This window comes from Triturus cristatus, chromosome 8 (assembly GCF_964204655.1).
Source record: "Triturus cristatus chromosome 8, aTriCri1.1, whole genome shotgun sequence".
In the NCBI taxonomy this organism is placed as follows: domain Eukaryota; kingdom Metazoa; phylum Chordata; class Amphibia; order Caudata; family Salamandridae; genus Triturus; species Triturus cristatus.
This window is the reverse complement of record NC_140591.1, coordinates 188,765,667-188,790,664: the sequence shown is the minus strand read 5'-3', so window position 1 is coordinate 188,790,664 and position 24,998 is coordinate 188,765,667. Positions and strand designations below refer to the sequence as shown.

General features: G+C 45.6%; 1 protein-coding gene across 1 annotated transcript in view; it reads left to right on the top strand.

Moving 5' to 3' along the window:
• The window catches only part of MORC3 (MORC family CW-type zinc finger 3), a 684,179-nt gene that overhangs the window by 507,978 nt on the left and 151,203 nt on the right, over nucleotides 1-24,998 (top strand). Inside the window, exon 14 of the mRNA XM_085621291.1 lies at nucleotides 11,340-11,560. Within this exon, the coding sequence (XP_085477417.1) occupies nucleotides 11,340-11,560 (221 nt within the window). The remainder of the gene's footprint in view (nucleotides 1-11,339; nucleotides 11,561-24,998) is intronic.

Here is a 24,998-nt window from a genome sequence, read left to right as displayed (position 1 = left end):
CAAAACCTAAGGCTGCTTGACCACACTACCCTATATAGAGCACCGTGGGATTTCTAGAGCAAGCCCATGTCCACTCATAAGGGATACCTTGTCTCTTTTACACAGCATACCTCTTTTTGGTATACTATATAAAGAGCAATCTTCCTACACTTGACAATAAACGATTGCCCAGAGTGAGGCCACATCACCTTTCACCACCACTGGTGGAGGAGCATCACATCTTACCAATGGGTGCTCCAAATTGTGGATCATGGTAACTTACACACTTACACACACACACTTACACACACTCACTCACTCACTCACTCACTCACTCCCTCCCTCCCTCCCGGACTGGCAGTTACTCCTGTTATTTCCTGATGCAGAAGGAGGGATGTCTTTGTCCCATTCTTTAGCTTCACCCTATGAACCTTTTCCTTTGGAAGGAAAAGTGCATGGTGCACAAATTCTGCCTGGCCTAGACACGGGAGACTGGGGGGTGGTGCTGGATATGCAGTATGCTTATTTTCACATCCCCTCCAGAAATCCTACAGACGTTGCCTATGATTGATTGCAGGTAGTGAATGAGCTCTCCCCTTTGACCCTAGCAATTCACAGGGGGTGTTCACGAAGGTAATGCTGAGGGTTCCAGCCCATCTTTGGAGGTTGGGAATGCGGGTCTTCCCCTACCACAGTGACTGGCTACTGAAGGCGAGGTCGCTTCAGACAGACAGAAAAATTCAACAACGTCAACTGGCCGGCTGTCATCTGTAGGTGTTTTATATTAGTGTGTTGAAGTCACACAGGACTCCTTCACAACAGTTCCCCATTTATCAGAGCCATCCTGGATATGGCGCTCTTAGAGCCTTTCTTCTGCCTCCACTCTGACCAAGGCTTGCCACCACTCACAGATAATGATGGTGGGGATGGGGTGATTTAAACCCCTCATCACGATGACAGTAGTTTTCTCATGGACTTGATACTTCCCTTGATACAGGGCTGAATTTGCATCTTGGGTCCCCAACAGAAGAGATTGCTTCCTTTCTTGGACCTACAACTGCCTTCGTCTGAGGTCAACACAAATGTCTTTAATGAGGGTTTCTACCTAGGCCAGCCTTATTTGATCCCTTTCTTCTATTCAAAGCCCTGTCTTATATTCAATGAAGCCCTTACTGACCCTTAATGGCCACTTGATTCAAACCATGTTTGTGTTCCCCAGTGATTAGACAAGTGGGCAGAAGCCATTGACCTGCTCCTGGTAAACCTGATTTCCTTACACAGCCTACTACTCCAGAGAGTCTGGTGGTCCAGACTTCCATTAGCATGGAGAACCCTAATTCACTCCTTACACCCCACTCAAACAGCCCCCCCACCCCCAGAGAAGGAGTCAAAGAGGTGTTCAGAAAACAAATGTTATACTCAGCTCGTCTAGCACTGATGTCAGTCAGTGGTGTTTGTTTATTGGGCCAATATATGTATGCCATCTGGGACATGGCCAGCTTAAACTTCGCGATGATCCCTTAAGAACTTATGGCCTCCTTTGGCTTAAAACATTCAAGATGGTTAGGATGCCGCCAAATGTGTGATTTGTGCTGGCCTTGATACTACTGATTGTTTAGGTTAGTCGGTTAGCACCAGTTTGGTGCTCCATCGTCCTGCATGGATGAGCTCCACAGGTTTGCCATGAGGCATGCAGGCATTCCTTATGAATATATTGTTCGATGGTTCATTTCTATTCAGTTAAGAGGCTGATTCTGCCTTAGAACCGTTTAAGGAGACATAGACTGCTAGCATGCTGTGTGGGTCTCTTGAGTCCTGAAAGACCGTTTCTTCAACAGTTCTTGAAATTCAGAGGATACTCTGGGGGGTTGTTGTAAAGGCAGCGTCAGTCTCCCCAGCCCACTCTAGATCACTCCATTTGTTTTGTGGTCAAGGATGTGAATCTGGCAGTCAGTGCACAGTTCATCCATGGCATCAGTGTTTCCAGTCGCCCTTCCGATCGTCAGCAGCCTCCAAGCCACTTTAGCTGTTTTAGCGGTCGCAAACATTCAGTGGGAGGAAGAATTCAGCATTTTCTCCCAGGGTGGTGATCCATTACATCTGACGGGTGGTGTGTTCTAGATTGTTTAGTATACCTTACTAAGTTGCTTACCTATAATAACTTTTTCTTTGGTTAACGCTCTTTCTGGTGGATATTTTAGCTAACCACAGAGTCCTCACCATCCGATTCTGTGGAGTGATCTCTTTAACCATCAAAAAAGGTCTCAAATTAGAGGTCTGCATACTGGTGCCAACGATATTTTTGCGCTGTGAGGGCGCAGAAAAAGTAAAAGTAGAAACGGACGCTAGTACGCAGGTGTGACACTTCTATATGGCTCCTCTCAGTCACTTGCTGCGCACAAAAAAAGCATATGCGGCACCGCATGGTGCCACCAAGCGACGCGCAGAAGCACTGCTATGAAAAGTTTGTCAGGTGCTTGTGGTATATTGCAAAGGTGAGGAATTTGTAGTTTGATAGTGTATCCACTAGAACGAATGTTACCAAATGTAGGTAACTTGTTTGTCTTCTAGGTTCCAATTTCACAGCCTCATTTTCAGAAAGTGAGAGAAAGAAACTGAAATACAAAAAGAATGCAAAATAATGTTTTTGTCGCAACCCTGCCTGGGTTTGGTCCAAGGGACATGCCAGTCACAGGAATAGTTGCATCACATTATTTTCTACCTGTGTTCCTTTCTTCACCACATTGTCAATTCTGGCCATGTCAATTCACTTTCCAAGGCTCAAATAAAATCTATGAAAAAAAGTGCTTAGAAAAAGGCTAATAGTTTTCTGAGGCATTATATAAATAGGCACATATGTGTTTGGTACGCATTTTCCTTAGAGGTGATTTATATCTGATCCTTATTAAAGATAAACAATAGCACTCATAGGTATTATTTTAAAAAATCAATATGATTTCAATAGGCTAAATAGCCTAGCGCCTGATGCTGAATGATAAATTCATGCACATGACCATCAAAACACTTTGAAATAACATATATATATATATATATATATATCCATCCTGTTATTATTGAATGAGGAGATACTTTACATACAAATATGCATTTATTTATGCTTTGTCACAGAGAGCTTCTGTTACAATGTGGGAATTTGGAATATTTAGAATAACAAATGACCAGTAGGTTATGTTTTCATATTTTATATTCTTTCGCCACATGTCTTTATTTCGACATCTTGTGTTTCATCTCCTTATTTGTGTATTTATACAATAAGATGGTCCTTTCTTTTTCCTTAAATAGGAAAAAAAAAAATTTCAAAGGTTGTAAATTCAATTTGAAATATTTATTATTGCTTAGGTATTGCACATTTATCTAATAAGTTTTATTTTATACCTCTTGGCAAAGAAGAACATTTTTTTGTTGTTGTTGTAAATGCCGACGAAGTCTGTTTTCGTGGTCCATTATCACGTGATTAGGAAGTGGGTGTACACTTTGCAGCATTCAAAAACATTCAGTGTGACCTTATTTCGCATGTGAACAAGGGCTCTCGAGCCCGAAACGCGTCATTTTGTTGAGAAGTAACGGTCGAATAAAACATCTTGCCTGAAGATTTATGTGGTCCGTCTTTATATATATATATATATGATGTATGCCGCATCAGTCATGTGACCCAGGACGTTAAATGAACTCACGCACGTAGGCACTTTGCTACTGCTTCCTCCCGTGACCAAGGCAGAAGCGCCGAAACATGTAGGGTGTAAGGAAGCATTTGGTGCAGTGATAATTCTGGAATAAAGAAACTGACTCCGGTGACGGGCCTCTGTTCCTTGTATTCATTTGCTGTGAATTGACAGGCTTTTCCGTACCTGTTGTGAGAGGTCGCCCTGAAGGGTCAGGGGCTCCCAGTTCGGAGTTTTTTTTATATATATATATATATATATATATATATATATATCCATATCCATATCCATATCCATCCATCCATCCATCCATCCATCCATCCATCCATCCATCCGGGAATACATAATTACAAAAGACAATACAAACAAATCGATAAGGCACATCGTGCCCCGAGTGCAGCAGAACCACAAGAGAAAAGTATACCAATGAAGTCTGCTCTCACCAAAGGTTAACACGGAGTAATGGCTGAAATTACATTATACCTCAGTGTTTGCTTACAGTGGAGCAGCCTCATGTTGTTTACTATCATTTGATTCACAGTGACAAATCCTCTGTTGTGGTAAAGGTGTAATTGTTATTATTAGCTCAGAAATGCTACTTCTAGAATGTGGGTATTTCTCTGCGCTAAACTGTTTTGTGTGCCTATTAGTCTGACTCCAGTCAACACTGAAGGCTGTGGGAGCACATCTGTGCATTCCCCAGCGACATCCATAAACATTGGGCATGCAACTGGAATTACAGACCTCTGCCATTTGAAGGCCTGGCTGGATAGACTGGGGGGGGAGGTGTTTACACTTGGCCTTTGGAAACCAGATCATGCCCTCACTAAAGATTAAGATCTGTATTCCAAGGCCTCATGGTAGACAGGACTGATATTTAGAGGAGACGTGTTGTTCGGAGGGAACCCTTTGTACCACCCCCTACTTCAAAGGGACCACTACAGTAAAACTACTGGTGCCATACGTCAGCAGGACAGAGATACACTTGTGGGGTTATGGAACCAGACATCCTGGACTGCGTGTGTACACGGTCAGAGAAATCTGTTGCGCACAAGGAGCACCCTGCCTGAATATTGGCTGGCCTGACTACCTGCTGCTGGCTGGTGCTCTCTAAGGGCTTCTTGGCTTGCCCCCTGTTCTCCTGTATCAGTCTCAGGGACATCAAAGACCTCCCGTCAGGGACCTACACAGCCTACGTGTTTCACCTGAAGAGCGGTGCCCTTTCAAGCGCGTACTTAGTCTGCCGGATCCTGACTGCAGCGGGGTGTGAGCATGGAACTAAGCATTGTGCCTGGAGACCGGATTGCCGTGTGCGGAGCCCTCAAACCGTGCCCGCAACTAAGGAGTTTGGCCCCCACTTCGAGCAGTTTCAGCACGTACAAGCGTCTTATTGGTGGTGAGTGGATTCACCAGCTGCAGAACTCAGCGTGGCCCGCTACGTCGTCTGTGCCGCATCTCTCTTGTGCGACACACTCGCTGCGTGCAGTGTTCGATTGACAGGTTGCGACCCTCTTAGGGAGGGTGCATCCATAGTTGTGCCCCATTCTATCTCATGGGGTACTATTGAACTTGAGACTGTGTGTTGGATCGGATTGTCTGGTGCAACTCGTATCAACACGTACCAGACGTTGGGCCTCATTCCAGGGAAGTACAGTGAATCCGACTGTGAGTTGATTGAAACCAGATTGTCTGATTCGACTCGTATCATCACACACCAGACGTTGTGCTTCATTCCAGAGAGGTACGGCGAACCAGACCTTGGGTTGGTTGAGCCTGGATTGTCTGGTGCGACTCGGATCATTGCGCACTAGACATTGTGCCTCATTTCCAGGGAGGTTCGCAAACCCAACTTTTGGTTCATTCTGACCAGATTGTCTGGGGCAACTCATATCAATGCACCAGATATTCTGCCTCATTTCCATGGAGGATACGGAGAATATGACTTGTGGTTCATTGTGACCAGATTGTCTGATGCAACTCGGAACAACGCACACCAGACGTTGTGAATCACTTCTGGTGGGGTGCGAGGACAGGTACCCCCCCTCACCCCCGTACACCAAGTGTTTCGTATTGCCCTCAGTGCAATTAATCAAATGCCCTCTCCTCACCCGGTGCAAGGACTTTGTGTTGCCAGGTAGTATTTCCTGTATCGGGTCTGGGTGGTGAGAGTAAGAGACTGGGCTGAGGAACAATTCCGAGAGTGATCGAAAGCGGTCGAGAGACTGTGTGACCCCCACCCCATGTACTTCGCAGAACTGGGCTGGTGCTGGAAGGCGAATTGAGGGACCTTTATTGAACTAGTACAACCTGTAGCCCATTTCTGCTCTGCATAAAGTGGATGAACTTCCCAAGGGGTACCCAACCCCCTATTTGTCGACTGTTGTCTGGTTACCCTGATAGCACTCCAGATTTCTCCCCTGGGCTGCTGACTAAGTATGACTCCGGCCTTAAACCAGTATAGTAAGCGGTGTATTTTTTTACTCTATCTGTGGGCAAAGTAGTGGGGGGGTAACTGGGAGGTGTGGGAGGGATTGTGCCTCGGGGTCAACATTCATATTATCAACTCACGTGCTGGATATCATTTGCACTGCGTTATGGGGCTAAGTGCATGTTTGCTTCATACAGACTTGCTGATATCCTTTGCACTGGGTTACAATGCTGTGTGAGTGCTGTATGAGAGCAACCTGTTAATAGTTGCACCGCGCAGCGGTGGTGTTTTACTTGTTTGTTTCATTACTGTGAGAAAGTGCCATCTTTCTTGCATGGTATGCCCCCACTTTTTGCTGAATTGCTGATGTACTTTGACTGAGGGTGCCCTGGGCTCCTGCCAATCAGGTGCCCAGGGCCTGTGTTCCTTCCCTAAAACTGTGTTGAAGCCTAAACCCAATTGGCATCTCTGGCCACATGTCAGCCCCTGGTAAATGGTACCCTAGGTACCCAGGGCCTTGTGACCAGAGAAGGTCCCTAAGGGCTGCAGCACTTATTGTGCCACCCTTAGAGGCCCTGTACCCGGACACACACACACACACACACTGCCTTTGCAGGCTCAGTGTCTTGGTGCAGAACTAAACAGAGTCGACATGGCACACACATGGCACACATCCTTGTGTGCCATGCCCACAACACACACTGCCCTGGCATACCTCAGTCACCCCTCTAGCTGGGTGCCCTATGCCTATGCCAGTGATGTGGGTACAGGTGCATGAGCCCTGTGCCTCTACAGTACCCAGGTCCATTCCTGGGCACTGTAAGTGCAGTGCTGCCATTAAGAGTATATGGTGCTGGGAGGTCGTCAACACGATCTCCACAGCACCATGATGGCTACACTGAAGACTGAGAAGTTTGGTATCCAACTTCTCCGCACATTAAACCCGCACTGATGCCAGTGTGGGATTTAATAGGCAATGCACGACAGAGGGCAACCTAGAGTTGCCCCCTGAACCTAACCTACAATCCACGTCCTGTCTGAGGGGCTGCCTAGGCTGCCACACAGCAGACATGTTGCTGGACCCCTGGGTAGAGAGCCATCCGCTCTCCTGGGCCTGCAACAATGCACATCCTGGGCGAGGTGCTAGGTCTCCTCCCCCAGGATGGGCAGGGGAAGCTTCAAAGGCATGCCGCCTTTGTGAGCTTTTCCAGACCACTTGCTGTACTCAGCAACTGGCCGCTACCGGTTCTGACCCCAACCCTGGCGGAAAGACTGGCGGGAAACCCCAAGTAAGGAAAGGGGGTGTGCCAGCCTCTGCCAACCCCACCCCTCAGGTGGGGGAGGCGAGGTGAAGCACATCTCCGGGCTCTCGCCATCTTGAAGATGGGGGAGCCCTGCCCAATCAGGACTAGGCTACTGCCCCCCTCCCACAGGAGAGTGGCAGGATAGGGGGTGTACCCACCCCAGGGAAGGGACCCATTGGTCCCTACCCTTTACCTACCTGTAACGCCCCTAAATTTAGTATTTAGGGGCACCCTGAACCTTCTTTCCTCAGATCCAGATTCCGAAACAAGCAAGAAGATCAAGAAACAAGAAGACCTGCCGTGCAGCTGCTAACAAGAGGAAGACACCAACTGATTTGGCCCCAGCTCTACAGGCCTGTCGACCCTCGAACCTGCTCCTGCTAAACCCCGGCATCTCCAGTGGTCAGCAACCTCAAAAACCCCGGAGGACCTGACTGCCTTGTGACTCTAAACAACTTTGACTCCCACGAGCAGTGGTACTGCTCAAAGCAAGTAACAAGGCCCTGGCACCAGCCAGGAACCATGCCTCCTGCACACTCTGCACCCGCCAAGCCTGGCCTGTGCCGGAGTGGACAAAGACCACGAGGACGTCCCCCCGGTGACTGTGACCCCGAATCCGGCACCCAAGGACCCTCCTCGATGCTCCTGACGACGCCTGCAGCCTCAACACCAGAGACACCCCCCAACCGTGACCAGCTAAGGGTAATATTTCCCAACACAAAAAGACACCCCTGCACCCGGCACCCTGCAGCCCCCTGTGCCCAGCTCCTGGGTGCCAACCTAATCCACAGCTTCCCAACTTACCTCTCGGAGTGGTGGTCGCACCTGAAGAATCTTCGTCCCCAAGCTTGCAGCCTTTGTTCGTCACTGAGCTTCTCCATTGAAATCCATTGAGCGCCTGACGGCTCAAAAGCACCCTGCACCCAGCTGCCCGAGTGCCCCTGGCAGTGCAGCCTCTATCCTAATCTACTTCCCCACTTGCCCTTAGTAAATGACCAGGAGCCCAGCTCCAACAGCAGCGTGGCCTGCTTGCCAGCAGCCACCAACCAAAGGCCCCCTGCCTCCCATAGGATAACATTGGGCCTAACTCACTATGCACCCGGCTGCCCCTGTGCTGCTGAGGGTGTAACAACTGTACCTAACTAACCTTGGGAGACCCCCGAGTCTATGCCCAGAACCTTAACTCTGCCAGTCGAGTACTTGCCCAAAAGCCGATAACTCACTTTTCTTCCATAGGGTAACGGTGACTGGTTTCACTTGGAAATTCTTCTAAGTGTCGATTTTTGAAACTTACAAATATTCCTTAAAAATCGCCTGTATAACAAAAACTCTTTCTTCCAACTGTTTACAGGAGATGCACCAGTGCTGGATCTAGGATCCAACACTGAATTAGAAAAAGTAACGATAACCCTACTTACCTGCTATGTAAATTTCCTCCCTTAGGATAACATTGGTGATTCTATGTGAAAAAGTTTCTAAGTGTCAACTTTTAAAATACAATAATATTCCTTAACCCCTTCGATGCGTGTGACGGAGGGGTTCCGTCATGCGCATCGGTCGCGCTGTGCGGATGACGGAACCTCTCCGTCACGGCCCCGCCCACGCACGAACCCTTCAGCACAGCGCGGTAATCCGCGCCGCGCTGAAGGGGTTAAAAATCATTCCTGTAACCAAAACGTATTTACTTACCTGTTTCCAGGAACTGTCCCAGGACTGAATCTAGGATCCAGTCCTGAGGTTAGAAAAGTAATCCTAAAAGTAATCAATAGCATTTACTTAGAAATTCTCATTGAGCTCAATGTAAAATTGTGTTGCCCATTGCAACAACTGTAACTATTCCATTCAAAATTCTATTGCCTATTGAAAAGTATTTAACTAAAGTATCTCATTCTGAGAAAGTACATTTTGATAACTATTGTTGGTTCTAAAATAAAACAACTATATCTTTTGATACAAAACCATTGGCCTAGAGTTCAGTTCTTGAGTGTGTGAGACCATTTGCTGACTGAGTGTGTACAACAAATGCTTTACACTGTCCTCTGATACTGCCTTACTGCTCGACCAAGCTACCTCTTTAGAGAGTAAGGTTATATCTAACTTTAGCCTCTGCCAAACCTCTGGGGACTGTGGACTCTGTGCACACTGTACCTATTTGGGAACAGTATATATAGAGCCACTTTCTTACAATTACCTAATGAATCCTCTATTTTGACATTGGTTTCACCCCTGCGGCCTTGGCCCACGGTGCTGCTGAAAAGTGTTATAAATTCATGTGTGTACCTAGTCCTGCTATTGTGACCCGGGGTGCACCCTAGAAATGTGTGGATTTGTATTGGTATTTGCCAGGGTGTGGGCCCTGTTCTGACAACATATTGCGCCGCATAAGGGTGCTGGTGTAAAATAGGATTTTTCCCAAGTGTGCATATTACTGCTGTCATTTTAACCCTCTTGGGCCTAGTACTGCTAGTATTATTTTGAAGTGTGATTTATGCCCAGAAATACATGATGTCCATGTTGTGTTAATCAATGTACGTGTTGAATACAATCTTTATTTACATACACCACGTATTAAGTCTCTTTTGTGACCAACAGAGGATTTGTGTGAGAGTGCTGTGGCAATGCTTTACACATTGCCTTTGTGATAAGCAGGACTGCTCAGTGCCAAGCTACCCAAGGGTGAGCGCAGGTTATTCCGTGAGTGTAATCACCTAACCCTGGCAGGAGTGATAGGTTGTTCCAGGCTGGGTCACCACTTCAACCAACCAGAAAGTGCCAGTTCCAACCATATCATAAATACCTTTTTTATTTTTTTGGAAGTTTTTTGATTGTTGTGTGCATGAATTTATCCTTCAGCATCAGTTGCATTAAGTATATTTAGCCTATTGAAATATTGATTCTGTTGAATAATACCTATAAGTGCTATTGTTTTTCTTCAATAGTTATACCCTGGCCTCATGGGTTTATGGGTTGCACTTGTTGCTTTGTAAAGCTATATCTGACCCTAGCCAGGTAAAGCAATGGATTTACCATGTTCTGCAAAAATTGGATGTTCCACAGTTCAGGATTGAAGTACATTAGCTAATCAGTGTACCATCTTATTATCATGGATCAGTTGCGGAGGCAAGATCTTTGAACTGGTTTGATCACAGGTGTTTGGCAAGATTCAGATTGCCAGAGAACCTGGCACCAGTGAGAGGTTTAAAAGTAGCATACTTTCTATTCCAATGACAATGCCACAGGTTTCAGAAACTGGGGAAGACGTGGTTCTGCAGACAATGCCCTGATGTGGATTGTGTACAGAAATCAAGTAAACATCCAGAGAACCATTCTACAGTTTACTGTGCTGGCACTTAAAGCCTGAAATGAAAAATTCCTGGCAAAATTATAGGCAGGTCCCTTTTTCACTTCCTCTCCTCGCTGCACACCACCACCTTGTCAGACTAAATTAATCTGACAAGGCTATACTTTAATGTATATATCGAGCCGCTTACATTGCCAAATAGCGCTTTATCTGTTTATATGGCTTAAAGTTGAACTGATGCTAAGTGTTGAAATTTATGTTGAGATTTCTTCATTTCTTGAATTATTTACCCAAGAATAGAGAAGTCTATATAATGGTTGCAAACATTCATCATTTTTTAAAATATAATAATACTAACCTTACGTTCCACTGATGTCATTTGTAGTCTGGTGTAAGATAGTTTACTGTATTGTATCTTACAACAAAGCAGGAGTGCACAACATACTTGTGTATAAGAACACCTATAAAGATTCAGAGTATGTAGAGAAGGTCTACCTTCTCTGTTACTCAGCGCTTTAGTTTAAAAGCTCTTTCGGCTACCTTCAATTGAGCACTACCATTGAAATGACTGCATGTGGATGGCCACCAAAATATCAGGCTCATGTTTAAATATATTTTTTGTGTCTATCTTCTTTTTTTAACAGGATCACCTTGAAAACTTCTTCTTAGACTGGCTTAATCCCACGCCAAACATTGATCTACCAGCATGCCCATCACCACCTGGAAGAGATAGCATTTCAGTACCCCTCCAAACTGGAACCTCTCCAGCTCTAACCTCTTTCATTTCAAGATGTGGAAAAACCTCAAATCAGCATGGTGCTCCTGAGTTAATAGCATTAAGTAATTCTACACCAGACACTTTCAGGTTTGTACATATTGATGTTTATTTTAACTCATTCTAATCAAATGTGAAATGTTTAATCGGATTACAAGTTAAATACAAATATCAGCACCCAAAACAATGTAGCATAGAATCTGTAGTGTCCTGTTACTTGCAGCCCTAAAGAACAAATTACTTACCTTGGGTAATGTCCTTTCTGGTGGGATTCTTCATCTAACTGCAGAGTCCTCACCTTTAGAATATCTCCAGGAGCCAGACTGGATTTGTAGAATTGTTCCACAAAAGCTCCCCCTCATCAGTAGTTGGTGTCGTATGGCTTCGCAGTGACTTCATGCTATCCCAGAAGTGACAGCAGAGTCGCATATAAGCGCCAATACTGAGTGTGGTGTCAGTTTCATGTTTCTTTCGCCTTCCATGGCCTCAGATGCAGACAGATACATTTTATAGTATAATAACTTAGCCATTAAAAAATGTCCATATTTTAAAGAGCAATAAATGACACTTTATCACAATAACATAATATAATTTGATAGGTTCATTACTGTCCCACTTTAAAATAGCTTTCATTGTAAAGCTGGCAGTTAGAATTATTTCCTTGTCATGAATAGAGGGCTAACCTCAAACTAGTGCTAGCTCGTTATTTAATCCAGTTACTTAATTGCTGCTTTCATATATTTTAAAAATCGTGCTCACACTTGGCTGGATTCGGGCAGGAATGTACTGTTTCCATGCAAGATCGAATGTTAAAAAGACAAAACAGTATGTGCAGTCAACATTTTCTGAAATATTGAAGCCTCTTGCAAGTGGATAGAATATGGATCGATGTTTTTGGGCTGCGCTGCTTAGCCTGCAAAATTGGTCAGTGGTGCCACTCAATCTCTCATACCAGTAGGCTTTCAAAGGAATAAGACCAAATCATAGCCTAATTAGTTTCCGTTTCTTATGTGGTGCCAGTGATCTCTTAAGATAACTTGGCACATACAGGGGCTCATATAGTTTTACTGTCAAGTTACCATGTTAGTTCATATTCTGGTTCTCAGTATCTAAGCCTGCAGATATCTTTTGCTTGCTTAACAGTCCCTTTGCTAGTTGCGTTTGTGGAAGGTTCACACTCCATATTTCATGCTCTTCTAGATTTTACAAAGAACTGCTAGAATAATATGTTCGAGGCATATGAGCTGCAGATCACACACTGTGCATAGATCGCCATCTGGTGGTGGGCCCGGATGTGTGCACTTTGTTGTTGTCTTGGAAAGTCTTTGGAAGTCACAAGATGGGTGGCTCCTCTTTTGGACAATAGTGCGCATGGGCATCAACTCCATTGTCAGATTGTTTTTTTTCCGCCATCGGGCTCGGATGTGTTCATCGCACTCCAGTTCGGTGTCGTTACCGATCATCTTTTCGACGCAAAATCCTTCACCCTTACCTAGGTATTGTTTTGTTCACGTTCCCATTTGAGGCGCATCTCTCCAAACTTCGAATCTTCGATTCCGGTAGTCGACGCAGGCCTTCGGGCCTACCTGCGCTATCAGGCCTTCGGCTCATGGAAAGGACTCCCTTCAAAAAGTGTCCTAAATGTGGATCCAAGCTTCCACATGCTGATCTTCATCAGATGTGTAACCTCTGCCTTTCACCCGAGCACGAGGCCAAAGACTGTCCAGCTTGTGCCTCTTTCCGCTCCAAAAAGACGATTCGGGATCGTCGAGCTCGAAGAATCATGGCTTGATCATCGACATCTATTCCCAACGACATCTTCCAGGAAGGCATCAATGTACCGGAGCAGTAGCAGATCCAAAACACCATCGGTACCGAAGCCCATACCGGAATCGAAGAAAACTCCTGATTCCAGGCCTAAAGAGCACAAAACGACTCAAACCTCTGACACACAAACAATCGGACCCGAAGAAATCGGCACCAAAGGTACACACATCAGAGGAGGAGCTTTTTCGACCGGATTCAACTCAAAAGACACTTCAAAAAGACCCTAAAACAGGTCAACTGATACTTAGCCCTTCAAAGAAACGGAAAATGGACAAACCTGTACCAGCTCCACTTCCTTTGAAAAAGAGAGACATTGCAACTTCTCCTTTAAGGATTCCTTCTCCACCTCCCCACCACTCTCCTATCCCATATTCACCCTCCTCTCCATCTCCTCCGGATGATGATGACACCTCTGAAGACCTAGGGGATGATCAACCTTTAGGGGAACCCAGTCCTCCTGGTACCCCAAAAGACCCATGGGAGGATTATGACACCCCAGATGTCCCAGACACACCTCAGGACGACATCTACCCATCTAGGCCATCCCCTCCTGAGGACACTATAGGGTTCACTCAGCTTATACACAGGGCAGCAGAATATCACGGGGTGAACTTACACAGAGACCCTGTAGAAGAAGATTTCCTCATGGACACTTTCACACCATCCCAAAGGTCCACTGCCATTTTCCCAATGTTAAAAGAGGTCATCAAACACGCTCCAGAAGTGTTTAAGGACTCTGTAAGGGCCAGAGTCATTAACCCCAGGGTAGAAAAAAAGTACAAAGCTGCTCCAGCTGACCCTGTTTATATTAAAGGACAAGTACCCATAGATTCCTTAGTGGTCTCCAACGCCAGGAAAAGGGCTAATTCACAAACCACAGGAGATGCCCCACCTCCTGATAAAGAATCAAAACTGCTGGAAGCGTCTGGTAAAAGAACGGCGTCCCAAGCAGCTAACATATGGAGGATTGCCAACACACCGACTTTGCTCGCACAATATGACAGGGCACACTACGATGAGCTAGAGACACTACTACAACACATTCCAGACCAATACAAAACACGAGCTAATGATCTCATCTAGGAGGGCAAGCTCATAACTAACACCTCCATTCGGTGTGCTCTGGATGCTGCAGATACAGCATCCCGGGCTATTAATACCAGTGTCCTTTTACGCGGACATGCCTGGCTACGCATTTCTGGCTTTAAGCCTGAGGTTCAAACCACAATCTTAAATCAACCTTTTGACCAGGAGCACTTATTTGGGCCCACTGTAGATTCATCTTTAGAAAAGATGAAAAAGGATACCGACACTGCCAAATCAATGGGAGCTTTGCAATCAAAAGCTCCCAGACGTTCCTTTCGTCGCTCCTCTTATAGGGGCGCCTCTAGAGGTTTTTCCACTGATAACCCCTCCACTTCCTACAAAGTCCCACCCAGACCTCCTCTAACGGAGGCTATTACAGAGGAGGCTACAGGGGCAATAACATCCAGGGTAGAGGTAAAACTATCAATACTCGTACCGCCTCCACCCCTAAACAATGACTTTACTCCACTCCCCCGGACCACTCTACTCCAGTCGGGGGAAGATTGCTACAGTTCCTACCTGTCTGGAACAACATCACCACAGACAGGTGGGTGAGACAAATCATCCAATCAGGTTACTGCCTGGAACTCTCTTCCACTCCCCCAAACATACCACCCAAACAGCTTCCAATGTCAGCAGACCACTTAACCCTGCTTAAACAAGAGGTACTTTCCCTCTTACAAAAACATGCCATAGAACCAGTTCCCCTTCATCACCTCATTCCAAAGAAGGACGGAACTCTGAGGCCCATCTTGGACCTCCGGCCATTCAACCTCTACATAAAGTCAGACCATTTCCACATGGTCACTCTTCAACAGGTCCTCCTGCTACTCAAACAAGGCGACTTCCTTGCCACATTAGATCTCAAGGACGCCTACTTCCACATTCCCATTCACCCTGCTCCCCGGTCAATATCTTCAGTTTGTGGTGGACGGACAGCATTACCAGTTCAAGGTTCTCCCATTCGGAGTCACCACAGCACCCAGAGTCTTCACAAAATGTCTGGCAGTAGTGGCAGCCCACCTAAGAAGACAACAATTTCACGTCTTCTCATATTTGGACGACTGGCTCATAAAAGCCAAGTCACATACCCAGTGTGTAAATCACACACACGCCATAATCTAACTACTTCACGATTTAAGGTTTACCATAAACCTCGCAAAGTCGCACCTCCAACAATATCTGGGTGCCTCAATAAGCACCTCAAAGAGCCTTGCTTATCCCAGTCCACCCAGGATAGCAAGCATGCAAGCCCTTATAACAAGATTCCAGCTGCAACACTCACTCCCAGCTCGAGTGTTCATGCAACTCATAGGGATGATGGCCTCTTGAATATTCATAGTACCTCATGCAAGACTCCAGATGGGCCCCTTACAAGAATGTCTGGCACGTCAGTGGACCCAAGTTCAAGGTCAGCTAACAGATCTGGTGTTGGTGGACGGCCGCACACATCGCTCTCTGCAGTGGTGGAACACCCAAAACTTTTCCAAAGGGTGACCGTTCATAGAGCCGGTTCCACAGATTGTGCTAACAGCAGACGCATCGCTCACCGGCTGGGGAGCTCATTTACTTCATCACACCATTCAGGGCACATGGACACCTCAGCAAAGGCTACTCCACATCAATCATTTGGAGTTACTAGTAATCTTTCTGGCAATAAAATCATTCCAGAAACAGATATCCGGCAAAGCTGTCTTAGTCCTCACGGACAATATGACAGCAATGTACTATTTACAAAAACAAGGGGGGGGACACTCGCTCCAGCTCTCTCAACTAGCACAGAGCATATGGAGATGGGCCACTCCTCAAAACATATTCCTGTTAGCCCAACATCTCCCAGGAATTCAAAATCACATGGCAGATCTGTTAAGTCGGAAGACACAACAGATTCACGAGTGGAAACTTCACCCACAAGTTCTCCAACCGTTATTCCAAATGTGAGGGCAGCCAGAGATAGATCTCTTTGCCACACATTACAACCCAAAATGCCCAAGCTTTGCCGCCAGATCTCCACACCCATTGTCCAAAGGCAATGCGATATGGATGAACTGGTCAGGCAGATTTGCGTACGCTTTTCCACCTCTCCCACTCATTCCATTAGTGGTGCGCAAGCTGCAACAACAGTCGCTAACACTGATCCTAGTTGCTCCAACATGGGCCAGGCAACCCTGGTACACAACATTGCTGGAACTATCAGTAGTCCCGCACCAAAAACTACGCCTCTCCCCACAGCTCTTAACACAGAACCATGGAGAGATCAGACACCCAGATCCAGCACAGCTCAACCTGGAGATCTGGCTCCTGAAGACCTAGAGTTTGATTATCTCAATCTTCCACCTGATTGCATAAACGTCATCAAAGAGGCTAGGCGCACCACCACTAGGGCCTGCTATGCAGCCAAGTGGAAAAGATTTGTTATATACTGTAACAATAACAACATCAATCCTCTAGATGTCCCCACTCAGCACATCATATGTTACTTACTGCATCTTCAAAGATGTAATCTAGCATACACATCAATTAGATTACATCTCGCTGCCATTGCAGCTTACCTACAAAATAGACAACATCTGTCACTGTTCTGGGTGCCTGCCATTAAAGCATTCATGGAAGGCCTCAAAAGAATAATTCCTCCCAGGGTACCTTCCTCCCCAGTGTGGAATTTAAACATCGTCCTCACAAGATTAATGGGTCCTCCATTCGAACCCCTACATAAATGCGAGCTACAATTTCATACATGGAAAGCCGCTTTCCTTGTGGCCATTACATCTCTCAGAAGAGTCAGTGAACTACAGGCACTAACTATTCAAGAACCATTTTTACAACTCCATCATAACAAAGTGGTTCTCAGGACAAATGCCAAATTCCTTCCTAAAGTTATTTCTCCCTTCCATCTCAATCAATCTGTTGAGTTGCCAGTGCTCTTCTCGCAACCTCAAACAGTAGCAGAAAGAGCTCTTCATACCCTAGACGTAAAAAGAGCACTCCTTTACTATATTGACAGAACAAAACCTTTTCGCAAAACAAAACAACTTTTTGTATCCTTCTCACCACCACATAAAGGCAAACCCATATCAAAATCTGGCATTGCAAGTTGGATTGTCAAATGTATACAAATTTGGTATCACAAAGCAAAACGTGCACTGTCTATTTCCCCCAAAGCCCACTATACCCGAAAGATAGGGGCTTCAATGGCATTTTTAGGGAACATTCCCTTAGATGACATCTGCAAAGCAGCTACATGGTCTACACCACACACATTCACAAAACACTATTGTGGAGATGTGCAGGCAAAATAACAATCTAGCGTGGGCCAAGCTGTACTCAAAACACTATTTCAAACTACTGCAACAGATATTGGTGGTCGCCGCTAAGGAGGAGTACTGCTATACAATCTATGCACAGTGTGTGATTTGCAGCTCATATGCCTCGAACAGAAAATGCTACTTTCCAGTATGCATCTGTTCTTGGCATGTTGAGCTGCAGATCCACACACGCCCACCCACCTCCCCGGCTACCTTTATCTGTTCCAGCATTATCTTATTTAGATACTACATACATGGACATCTTTTTCTGTTTCTCACAAAATTCCATCATTTCCCTTATTGGCGAAAAAACTATCTGACAATGGAGTCGATGCCCATGCGCACTGTTGTCCAAAGGAGGAGCCACCTATCTCGTGACTTCCAAAGACTTTTCAAGACAACAACAAAGTGCAAACATCCGGTCCCAACACCAGATGGCGATCTATGCACAGTGTGTGGATCTGCAGCTCTACATGCCAAGAACAGATGCATACTGGTAAGTAGCATTTTCCTTCCATTACAACGTCTTTTTCATTATTTCCTGCCACAAAAAATATTTCAATGAGCCTGAGTCAGCCACCTTCAATTCTGCACAGTACAGAAGAAATCTTTCATTCAGTATTAGTTTGTCATGTGAGATTACATTCTAGTCAAATTTGTGATGGTGTTATGTGGTTAGGGAGGCAGAAGATGACGATAACAATTACACTGAGGTTTATCCAACCAAGTATCAAAAGTGTTTGGAAATGCATTTATCCCACCCACTAGAATTGGCATTAGTTTGCTTCCAATTACAGTAATGAGGGCGGTTATATCTGGGATTGTCATGTCCTTTAGTTATCTTTGGAATGCAAAATAAAATTTAAGACTTCGACCAAGCACTTTAAGGATTTTACATGGGCCTGGGATCGACCTATTTTATCAATCTATACTCCTAGGAATGTATATGTTGGTGCCTCTCTCCACTCCCTAATTTTTTCAAATATCAGTAGCCCCTGTGTGCAATTTTCAGGACTCACCTACCCAAAGCAGAAGAAATATATCCTGCCTCCTACTGGCCAGGCATGAGCCTAAGAGGCTTGGGGGCCACTGCAGCAGCAGAGGAAGAGTTTGAAGATTGCGGACACTGCTGATGTGAGCGGTTACTACTGGTGCCGCCTTCTGGACTCAACAGGACTGGGTTGAATGTTGCAGAACATGTTGCAAATTAGCCCCTGGAATAACCTCTTAACTTTCTTTATTAATGGGTTAATTGTTTAGTTTGTCAATAGCCCCAGAGATCATGCTGTAGTGTGAATGTCTTTGGAGAAAAAGCTGCTTTGGTGCTGGAAAGATTCAAAGAGCCTAGAGCCATGTCCATTAGGAATGTCTGCATGTCTCCAGAAGACCTGGGTGATCTCATATACATGTGCCTTCTGTGCACAATGCTATTGCCAAATAATTGCTGCTGCAGTCTGTAGTGTCTTAGACAGCTTGGGACATGCACTTTGTTGCATCCTGACCTTCATGTATCGGTTGGGACCTAATGTTCTCGGGGTGATGGGCAAAATGTCTCTGGCCATATCTTGTAATACATGGGTCTTCCTACCCAAAGGACCAACTGCATTTATCAACCTAAAGGCTAATGTAGCTTTTTCTGAGAGCATCACGTCTCTGATTCCTTATCAAGAGGATTGTTCTGAAAGGAATTCATATGAAGCCTACTTGTAGAAGACTGAACAATCAGGATCTTTGGTGTAGGATGCTTGGTCAGGAAGTTCTTGTCACTTCGTGCTGGTCTATGTTGTCTGGCCACAGACTAGCATGGCGTTGAACATTTAGCAAGCAGGACATCAGTAAGGCACGTATTAAATGCCAATAAAGGCTCAGATGAATCTTGCCCTGGATGAAGGATGTCCGTCAATAAATGTTTTTGTCTCGGTAGTGAGCAACTGCAATTCTGATCTCTCAACAGCCTTCTGAATCACCAATGGAAATTAGGCACTTTTCACCAATAATGGCCCAAGGAGAGTCTAACTTCTTTTTAGTTGATGTGTGTAGCCCTCTGGTGTTTTGCAAGTCTAAATCCAATGCATCTTCAGTATAATGAGGAGGCACCAATCTGTCTTCTTCCTCATCAGTGCCCTGAAAGACACCGGGCTCTGTTGTACTGGGTACGAATCAGATAAAAAGACAAAAATCTTGTGGTGATATTGGCATCAAGGCAGAGGTCTGTCATTGGAATCACTGACTGTCCTTTCGTGATTGTATAGCACAACATAAATTGGTAACCAGGCAATGTTGGTTCTGGATTGGAGACTTGGATCGTATCATGGACCAGCACTGGCGTGGTCAGCATCAGTACGGATAGAACCACCAGCAGGGCTTTGATGCAGGAGTAGAAGTCTGTATCATCGCTGGTATTGGCCCAGTAACTGTACCGAGGACTCATACGGTGTCAGGCTGGATTTGCCAGCGTACGTCGAACTGGACGCCCTTGTAGCTCCATGTGGCCCAAAAGGCATGCCAGAGGGAGCTTGAATCGCACCAAAAATCTGAGACATGGTCTCCTTGAGAGCTAATATGTGCTGCAAAGTCGACGATGACCCAGGTAACTCATGGGGTGCCAGGAACAATTGCAGGATCTGTTCGGACTCTGGATACATGGGGTAGTGGGGGTGGGGATTTTTATAATGATTCTTTCTCGATAGACTTCGAGTGGCAGGAAAATGTTGAGCCCCGCTTGGACTGGTAACACTTGTGCTTTGACTTCAAATTCAGCCCCATGACCGGATCTGCAACCCAGAAAGGGGAGCTTGAGCTATGCTTTGTCTGCAACCTTCCTGTGCTCAGCAAAGTAGAGTTCAGCTTCCCAGTCTCAAAGCACCTTGTGATCAATGAGGATAAACATGTTGCATGACTTAGAGTCATGGACTGAGACCAAGTGACACAGGTGGTCCCGTGACATACATCTGCTTTCTATAGTGTTAACATGTCTTCAATCCTGTTGTTTTAAGGGATGAAATCATTCCCTACAATACTGTAAAGTTTTTGAAGTCATCAGAAGACTGATAAAGTTGGGAGCAGAAAGAACGGAAAGCAGTGGGGGTAAGGTGCTTGTATGTAGCTCCGCTCTTTCACTTCCAGGATGGCAGGGAGTCCGTTACTGCTATGTGGGAGCATTGCTGGAAGAATTCCCTGAATCCAGTCTGGCATCTGGGGATTTTCTAAAGGTGAGGAATCTGCAGTTAGAAGTATCCATCAGAAAAATAAAGTTCAGTCCGCACTTACAAAGTAGTGGGTACAATTAGTCTAGGCGGTCAACTGTATCATAACAGCATGCTCTGTCTAACATATAAAGCAAGCAGTGCTCAGTTATTTCAAGTACTTCTGCTCTCTCGTTTCATCACTCAATTTTGAAGCCTTTGATGGCTATAAGAAATGGGTTGTAGGTTGTCAGGGGTGTAGGCTTGTTCAAGCAGCAACCACAATCCTTGTCAAGGTAAGTCACAAGCAAACCCCAAATTAAACTGTGCTTGCCCCCTTGGTAGCTTGGCACAGAGCAGTCAAGCTTAACTTAAAGGCAGTGTGTAAAGTATTTGTGCAACACTTCAAACCTTAAAACAGTGAAAACAAACCACAAAGGAGCCCACATCAGAGTTAGAACAATAGATTATTTTTTAATAAATAAAACAAGACCAAAACGAAAAAAGTCCAATTAGCAGAACTGGAGATATTTAATTTTTAAATGTATAGTGAAAATGACAGCAAAAAGCACAAAGCGATATTGGGGAATATCTAGTCACGCCAGACCGAAACAAATTCACAAGTTTAGGCCAACCACAATGGAGCGCGAGCCTTTTATCACTAAATTCCTGATTAAGATATTGCAGTTGGCACAAAACCCGGCAGCCAGGTGGGGTACCAGCAACCTAGGAGATGCCACATTACCCCCCTGATGAGGAAACTACATTGGTTGCTGGTGAAACAGCACTTGGCTTTTAAGACTGGATTATCATTTTTAAATCCCTCCTTGGTAGCAGTCTAGAGCAGGGTTCTCCAAAGTCAGTCCTGGAGGGCCTGATCCATGCCAGATTTTTAGTATTTCCTCATTTAGATAAATGTAGTTATCTTAAAAATCTGGCGTGGATCCGGCCCTCCAGGACCAACTTTGGAGAACCCTGGTCTAGAGGTTCTAGATTTTCTTTATTGGCCCCTCGATTCTGGATTTCTCTTCCACCTAGCATCAAAATGACAGCAGTTTATCTAAATTCAGACAACTTTTGAAAACATATCTTTTTACACAAGCATACAAAAGCGAGATATTGTGCTGCTGGTTCTGCTCCTATTTTCAGCGCCATGAAACTGGCTAGTGAACACGCACTATATAAATACTTTTAACATAACAAACATAACTGTTTGAAGGCCTTACTGTAGTTCCTCTGTCTAAGCGTTGCTGCTCCGTGCCACAGCTTCCCTGGATTGAACTGAGGGTTTCACAGATGAAACCTACTGGTTCTCAGAGGATTGGTAAGTGTATTACACAGTGAGATTGCACGTCCACACCATATAATACATCCCATTACCTTACAGGTCCCTAGTGACTGGACAGTGTGATGATCTAGTGTTGGTGTTCAGCACAAACTGCTATAGTGAAACAGCAACTTTATACTGGGCAGATCATTCCTTTACCCCATCTGCAAGTGACTATCAATATTAATTCCTCCCTCTTGAGGGGGGGGGGGGACCTAGCCCAACTCACAATCCAGGGTCATTGGTCTCTCCAACAACGTTACCTACACATCACTGTACTGGAACTGATGGCAGTTCAACTAGCGCTTTGAGAATTTCATACCCTCATTCACAACAAGGCAGTGCCCAGTCGTACAGTCTTCCTGACAGCCATTGTAGGAAGCTAGCTCTTTATGTGATATATCAAAAATCTGATGTACCATGAAAAGAGTCCAGGGGTCTCCTTAAGAGTGGAAAGGGGCATGCTATGCAATCCCAAAGTGCTCTGTTAGGGGGTAGTGTGGTTGAGCAGCCTTAGGCTTAACACAGAGGGGAAACAGCCGTTACAACGCGGCTATTTCCCATCATGCCATTACATCGCAAGCGTTGTAACGCATGCAATGTAATAATGTGTAGCCATTACTACGCATTTTTTACAACGAATGCGATATAAAAAAAAAAAATGGCGATCTACCTCATTGTGAGGAAACGGGGGCTCTTCCGTTGCCTCACAACGACGAGCACCGCCCCTCAGACCCGACATGCAGCAGGAACCAGGAGGAGAGAGCAACCATGAGGAGAGAGAGGTAAGGGGCATTGGGCATGGGGTGGGGGGTTACTTTTTTAGGGTAAAAGGGGTTTGGGTGGGGTGCGTGTGTAGTTCAGGGTAGTGTTTCAGGGTTTAGGGTAGTGTCGGGTGATCGTGCAGGGTTGTGTTTTAGTGTAGGGAGAGGACTGGGGATCGGGGGGTCGTGCAGGGTGTAGTGTTTTAGTGTTTAGGGTAGGGTCGGGGGTCATGCAGGGTAATGATTTAGGGTAGGGAAAGGAATGGGGGTTGGGGAAGTGTCGTGCAGGGGTACTAAGTTAGGGTTTAGGGCAGGGTAGTGTAACTTACCTTTCATACTTTTACCATGAGTATACCTTTACTACGCATGTCTTTACGTTGTAATAGCATGCGTGGTAAAGGCATATTCATGGTAAAAGTATGCGATGTAATGGTAGGTCGTTGTAATTGACAACGCGTAGTAATACCCGCATTGTAATGGCATGCGTGGTATTAGTATGCGTTGTAATGAGTCATTTTCACACAGAGAAGCGCAAGACATCTGTAAATACACACAATGATCAATAAATGACGCACATGACTCAAGAAGGTGATCCACATCAATTTATAAAAATACCAAGTATCTTTCAATATGTTTAGGCATCAGAGAAAAATAGTTCAGGGTCATACGTTTTTAAATATAAATTATTTCCCGTTCAAAAAGTGGACACAGTGCAAAGTTTTCAGTGTTACCCTAAGGAAGGAAGAACAAGTTCTGCAAAGAACTACAATACAGCGACTTACGGGATCAATGTCCAGGAGTTAATACGAGTGGTGGACAAAGTCCAAGGCAGCACCAGCAGTACACCACCAGAGGCACGAGGGCGGACACGTGCAAAACGGCGTCAGGAGCTCTTCGACTGATACTGGCAGCCCAGCATCTGGATACCCTCTTGTGTGATTAGCCGCGATATGCAAATACTACTTGACTGAATAATAATCTATAGAAATAGGTCTCTGCGGAAAGAAGCTGCAGGCTTTGGCTAGGAGGCCAGTCGGGCTGAACCAACAATGGGGCTCAGGCCTCCCGATGCTCTGCGATGTAGGAACACCATTGGTCCTCTTCTCCACGGCCCAGGGGCGACTTGTGCAGAGGTGTCTGTATGCATCTGGTTTTTCACTACCGGAGCTGTCTCGGTAGGGGGCCTGAGTGCAGAGGCTGCAGGCTACGTCGGAGGGTGCACGAGGGGTGAAACCACGATGGATTCTGCCACTGGAGGGCTGGGGGACCTTGACACCGTTGGTCCACTTTGAGTCTGGGTTGGAGCGAACGGTGCAGTGTTGACTTCAGGTGTCAGGTTTTGGTGGCTCCATAGGCCTCAGAGTCCTTTCTTTTGCAGTTGCAGTGAACAGTTATGCTGTCCCACGGGAGGTCTCGGTTCTTTATCGAAGGCAGGTGGTCCTCCCAAGTTTCTGGAGTCAACAGTTGCAGGATGAGTTGACTGGTGCAGGCAGGATGGTACCATGTCTGATGCTTCTTCTCCCCTTTCTGCTTTTGCGGCTCTTCAGTATCTTCTCTCTTTAAAAGTCATCAGGATCGGTTTCTCTGGTGCCAGAGATTCACTTAGGGGCGATCGGTGAGTGTAGGGTAGTAGCCAATGGGCTGGGTCACTACACCTCCTATTTGAACACTGGTACTGGGGACCTGGTTGACAGGAACCCAGTTCATGTCAGTCAGTTGCATCAAATATCAGGCAAAATGTGTGTGGGGGTGGGAGAATACTGCAACGAGAACCCAGCTTCCTACAACCATGTACCACTTACGAAAATAAGAGCGCACGCTCAGCCTACAATTGACCGTGCTAGTGAAGACAATTTGGTGCCAGCCTCTTTTTTAACCAGGCCTTTCTCCTAGTGTTGCAAACCTGCTCAGCAGATTAGACACACATTATGAAATCAACAACCATGTGCTCCAACAATACTTCTACCACTGGGGGTGATACCTGTTGTAAACCTGTTTGCCACATGTGAGATTGCAAATATCAGCTTTTTATTT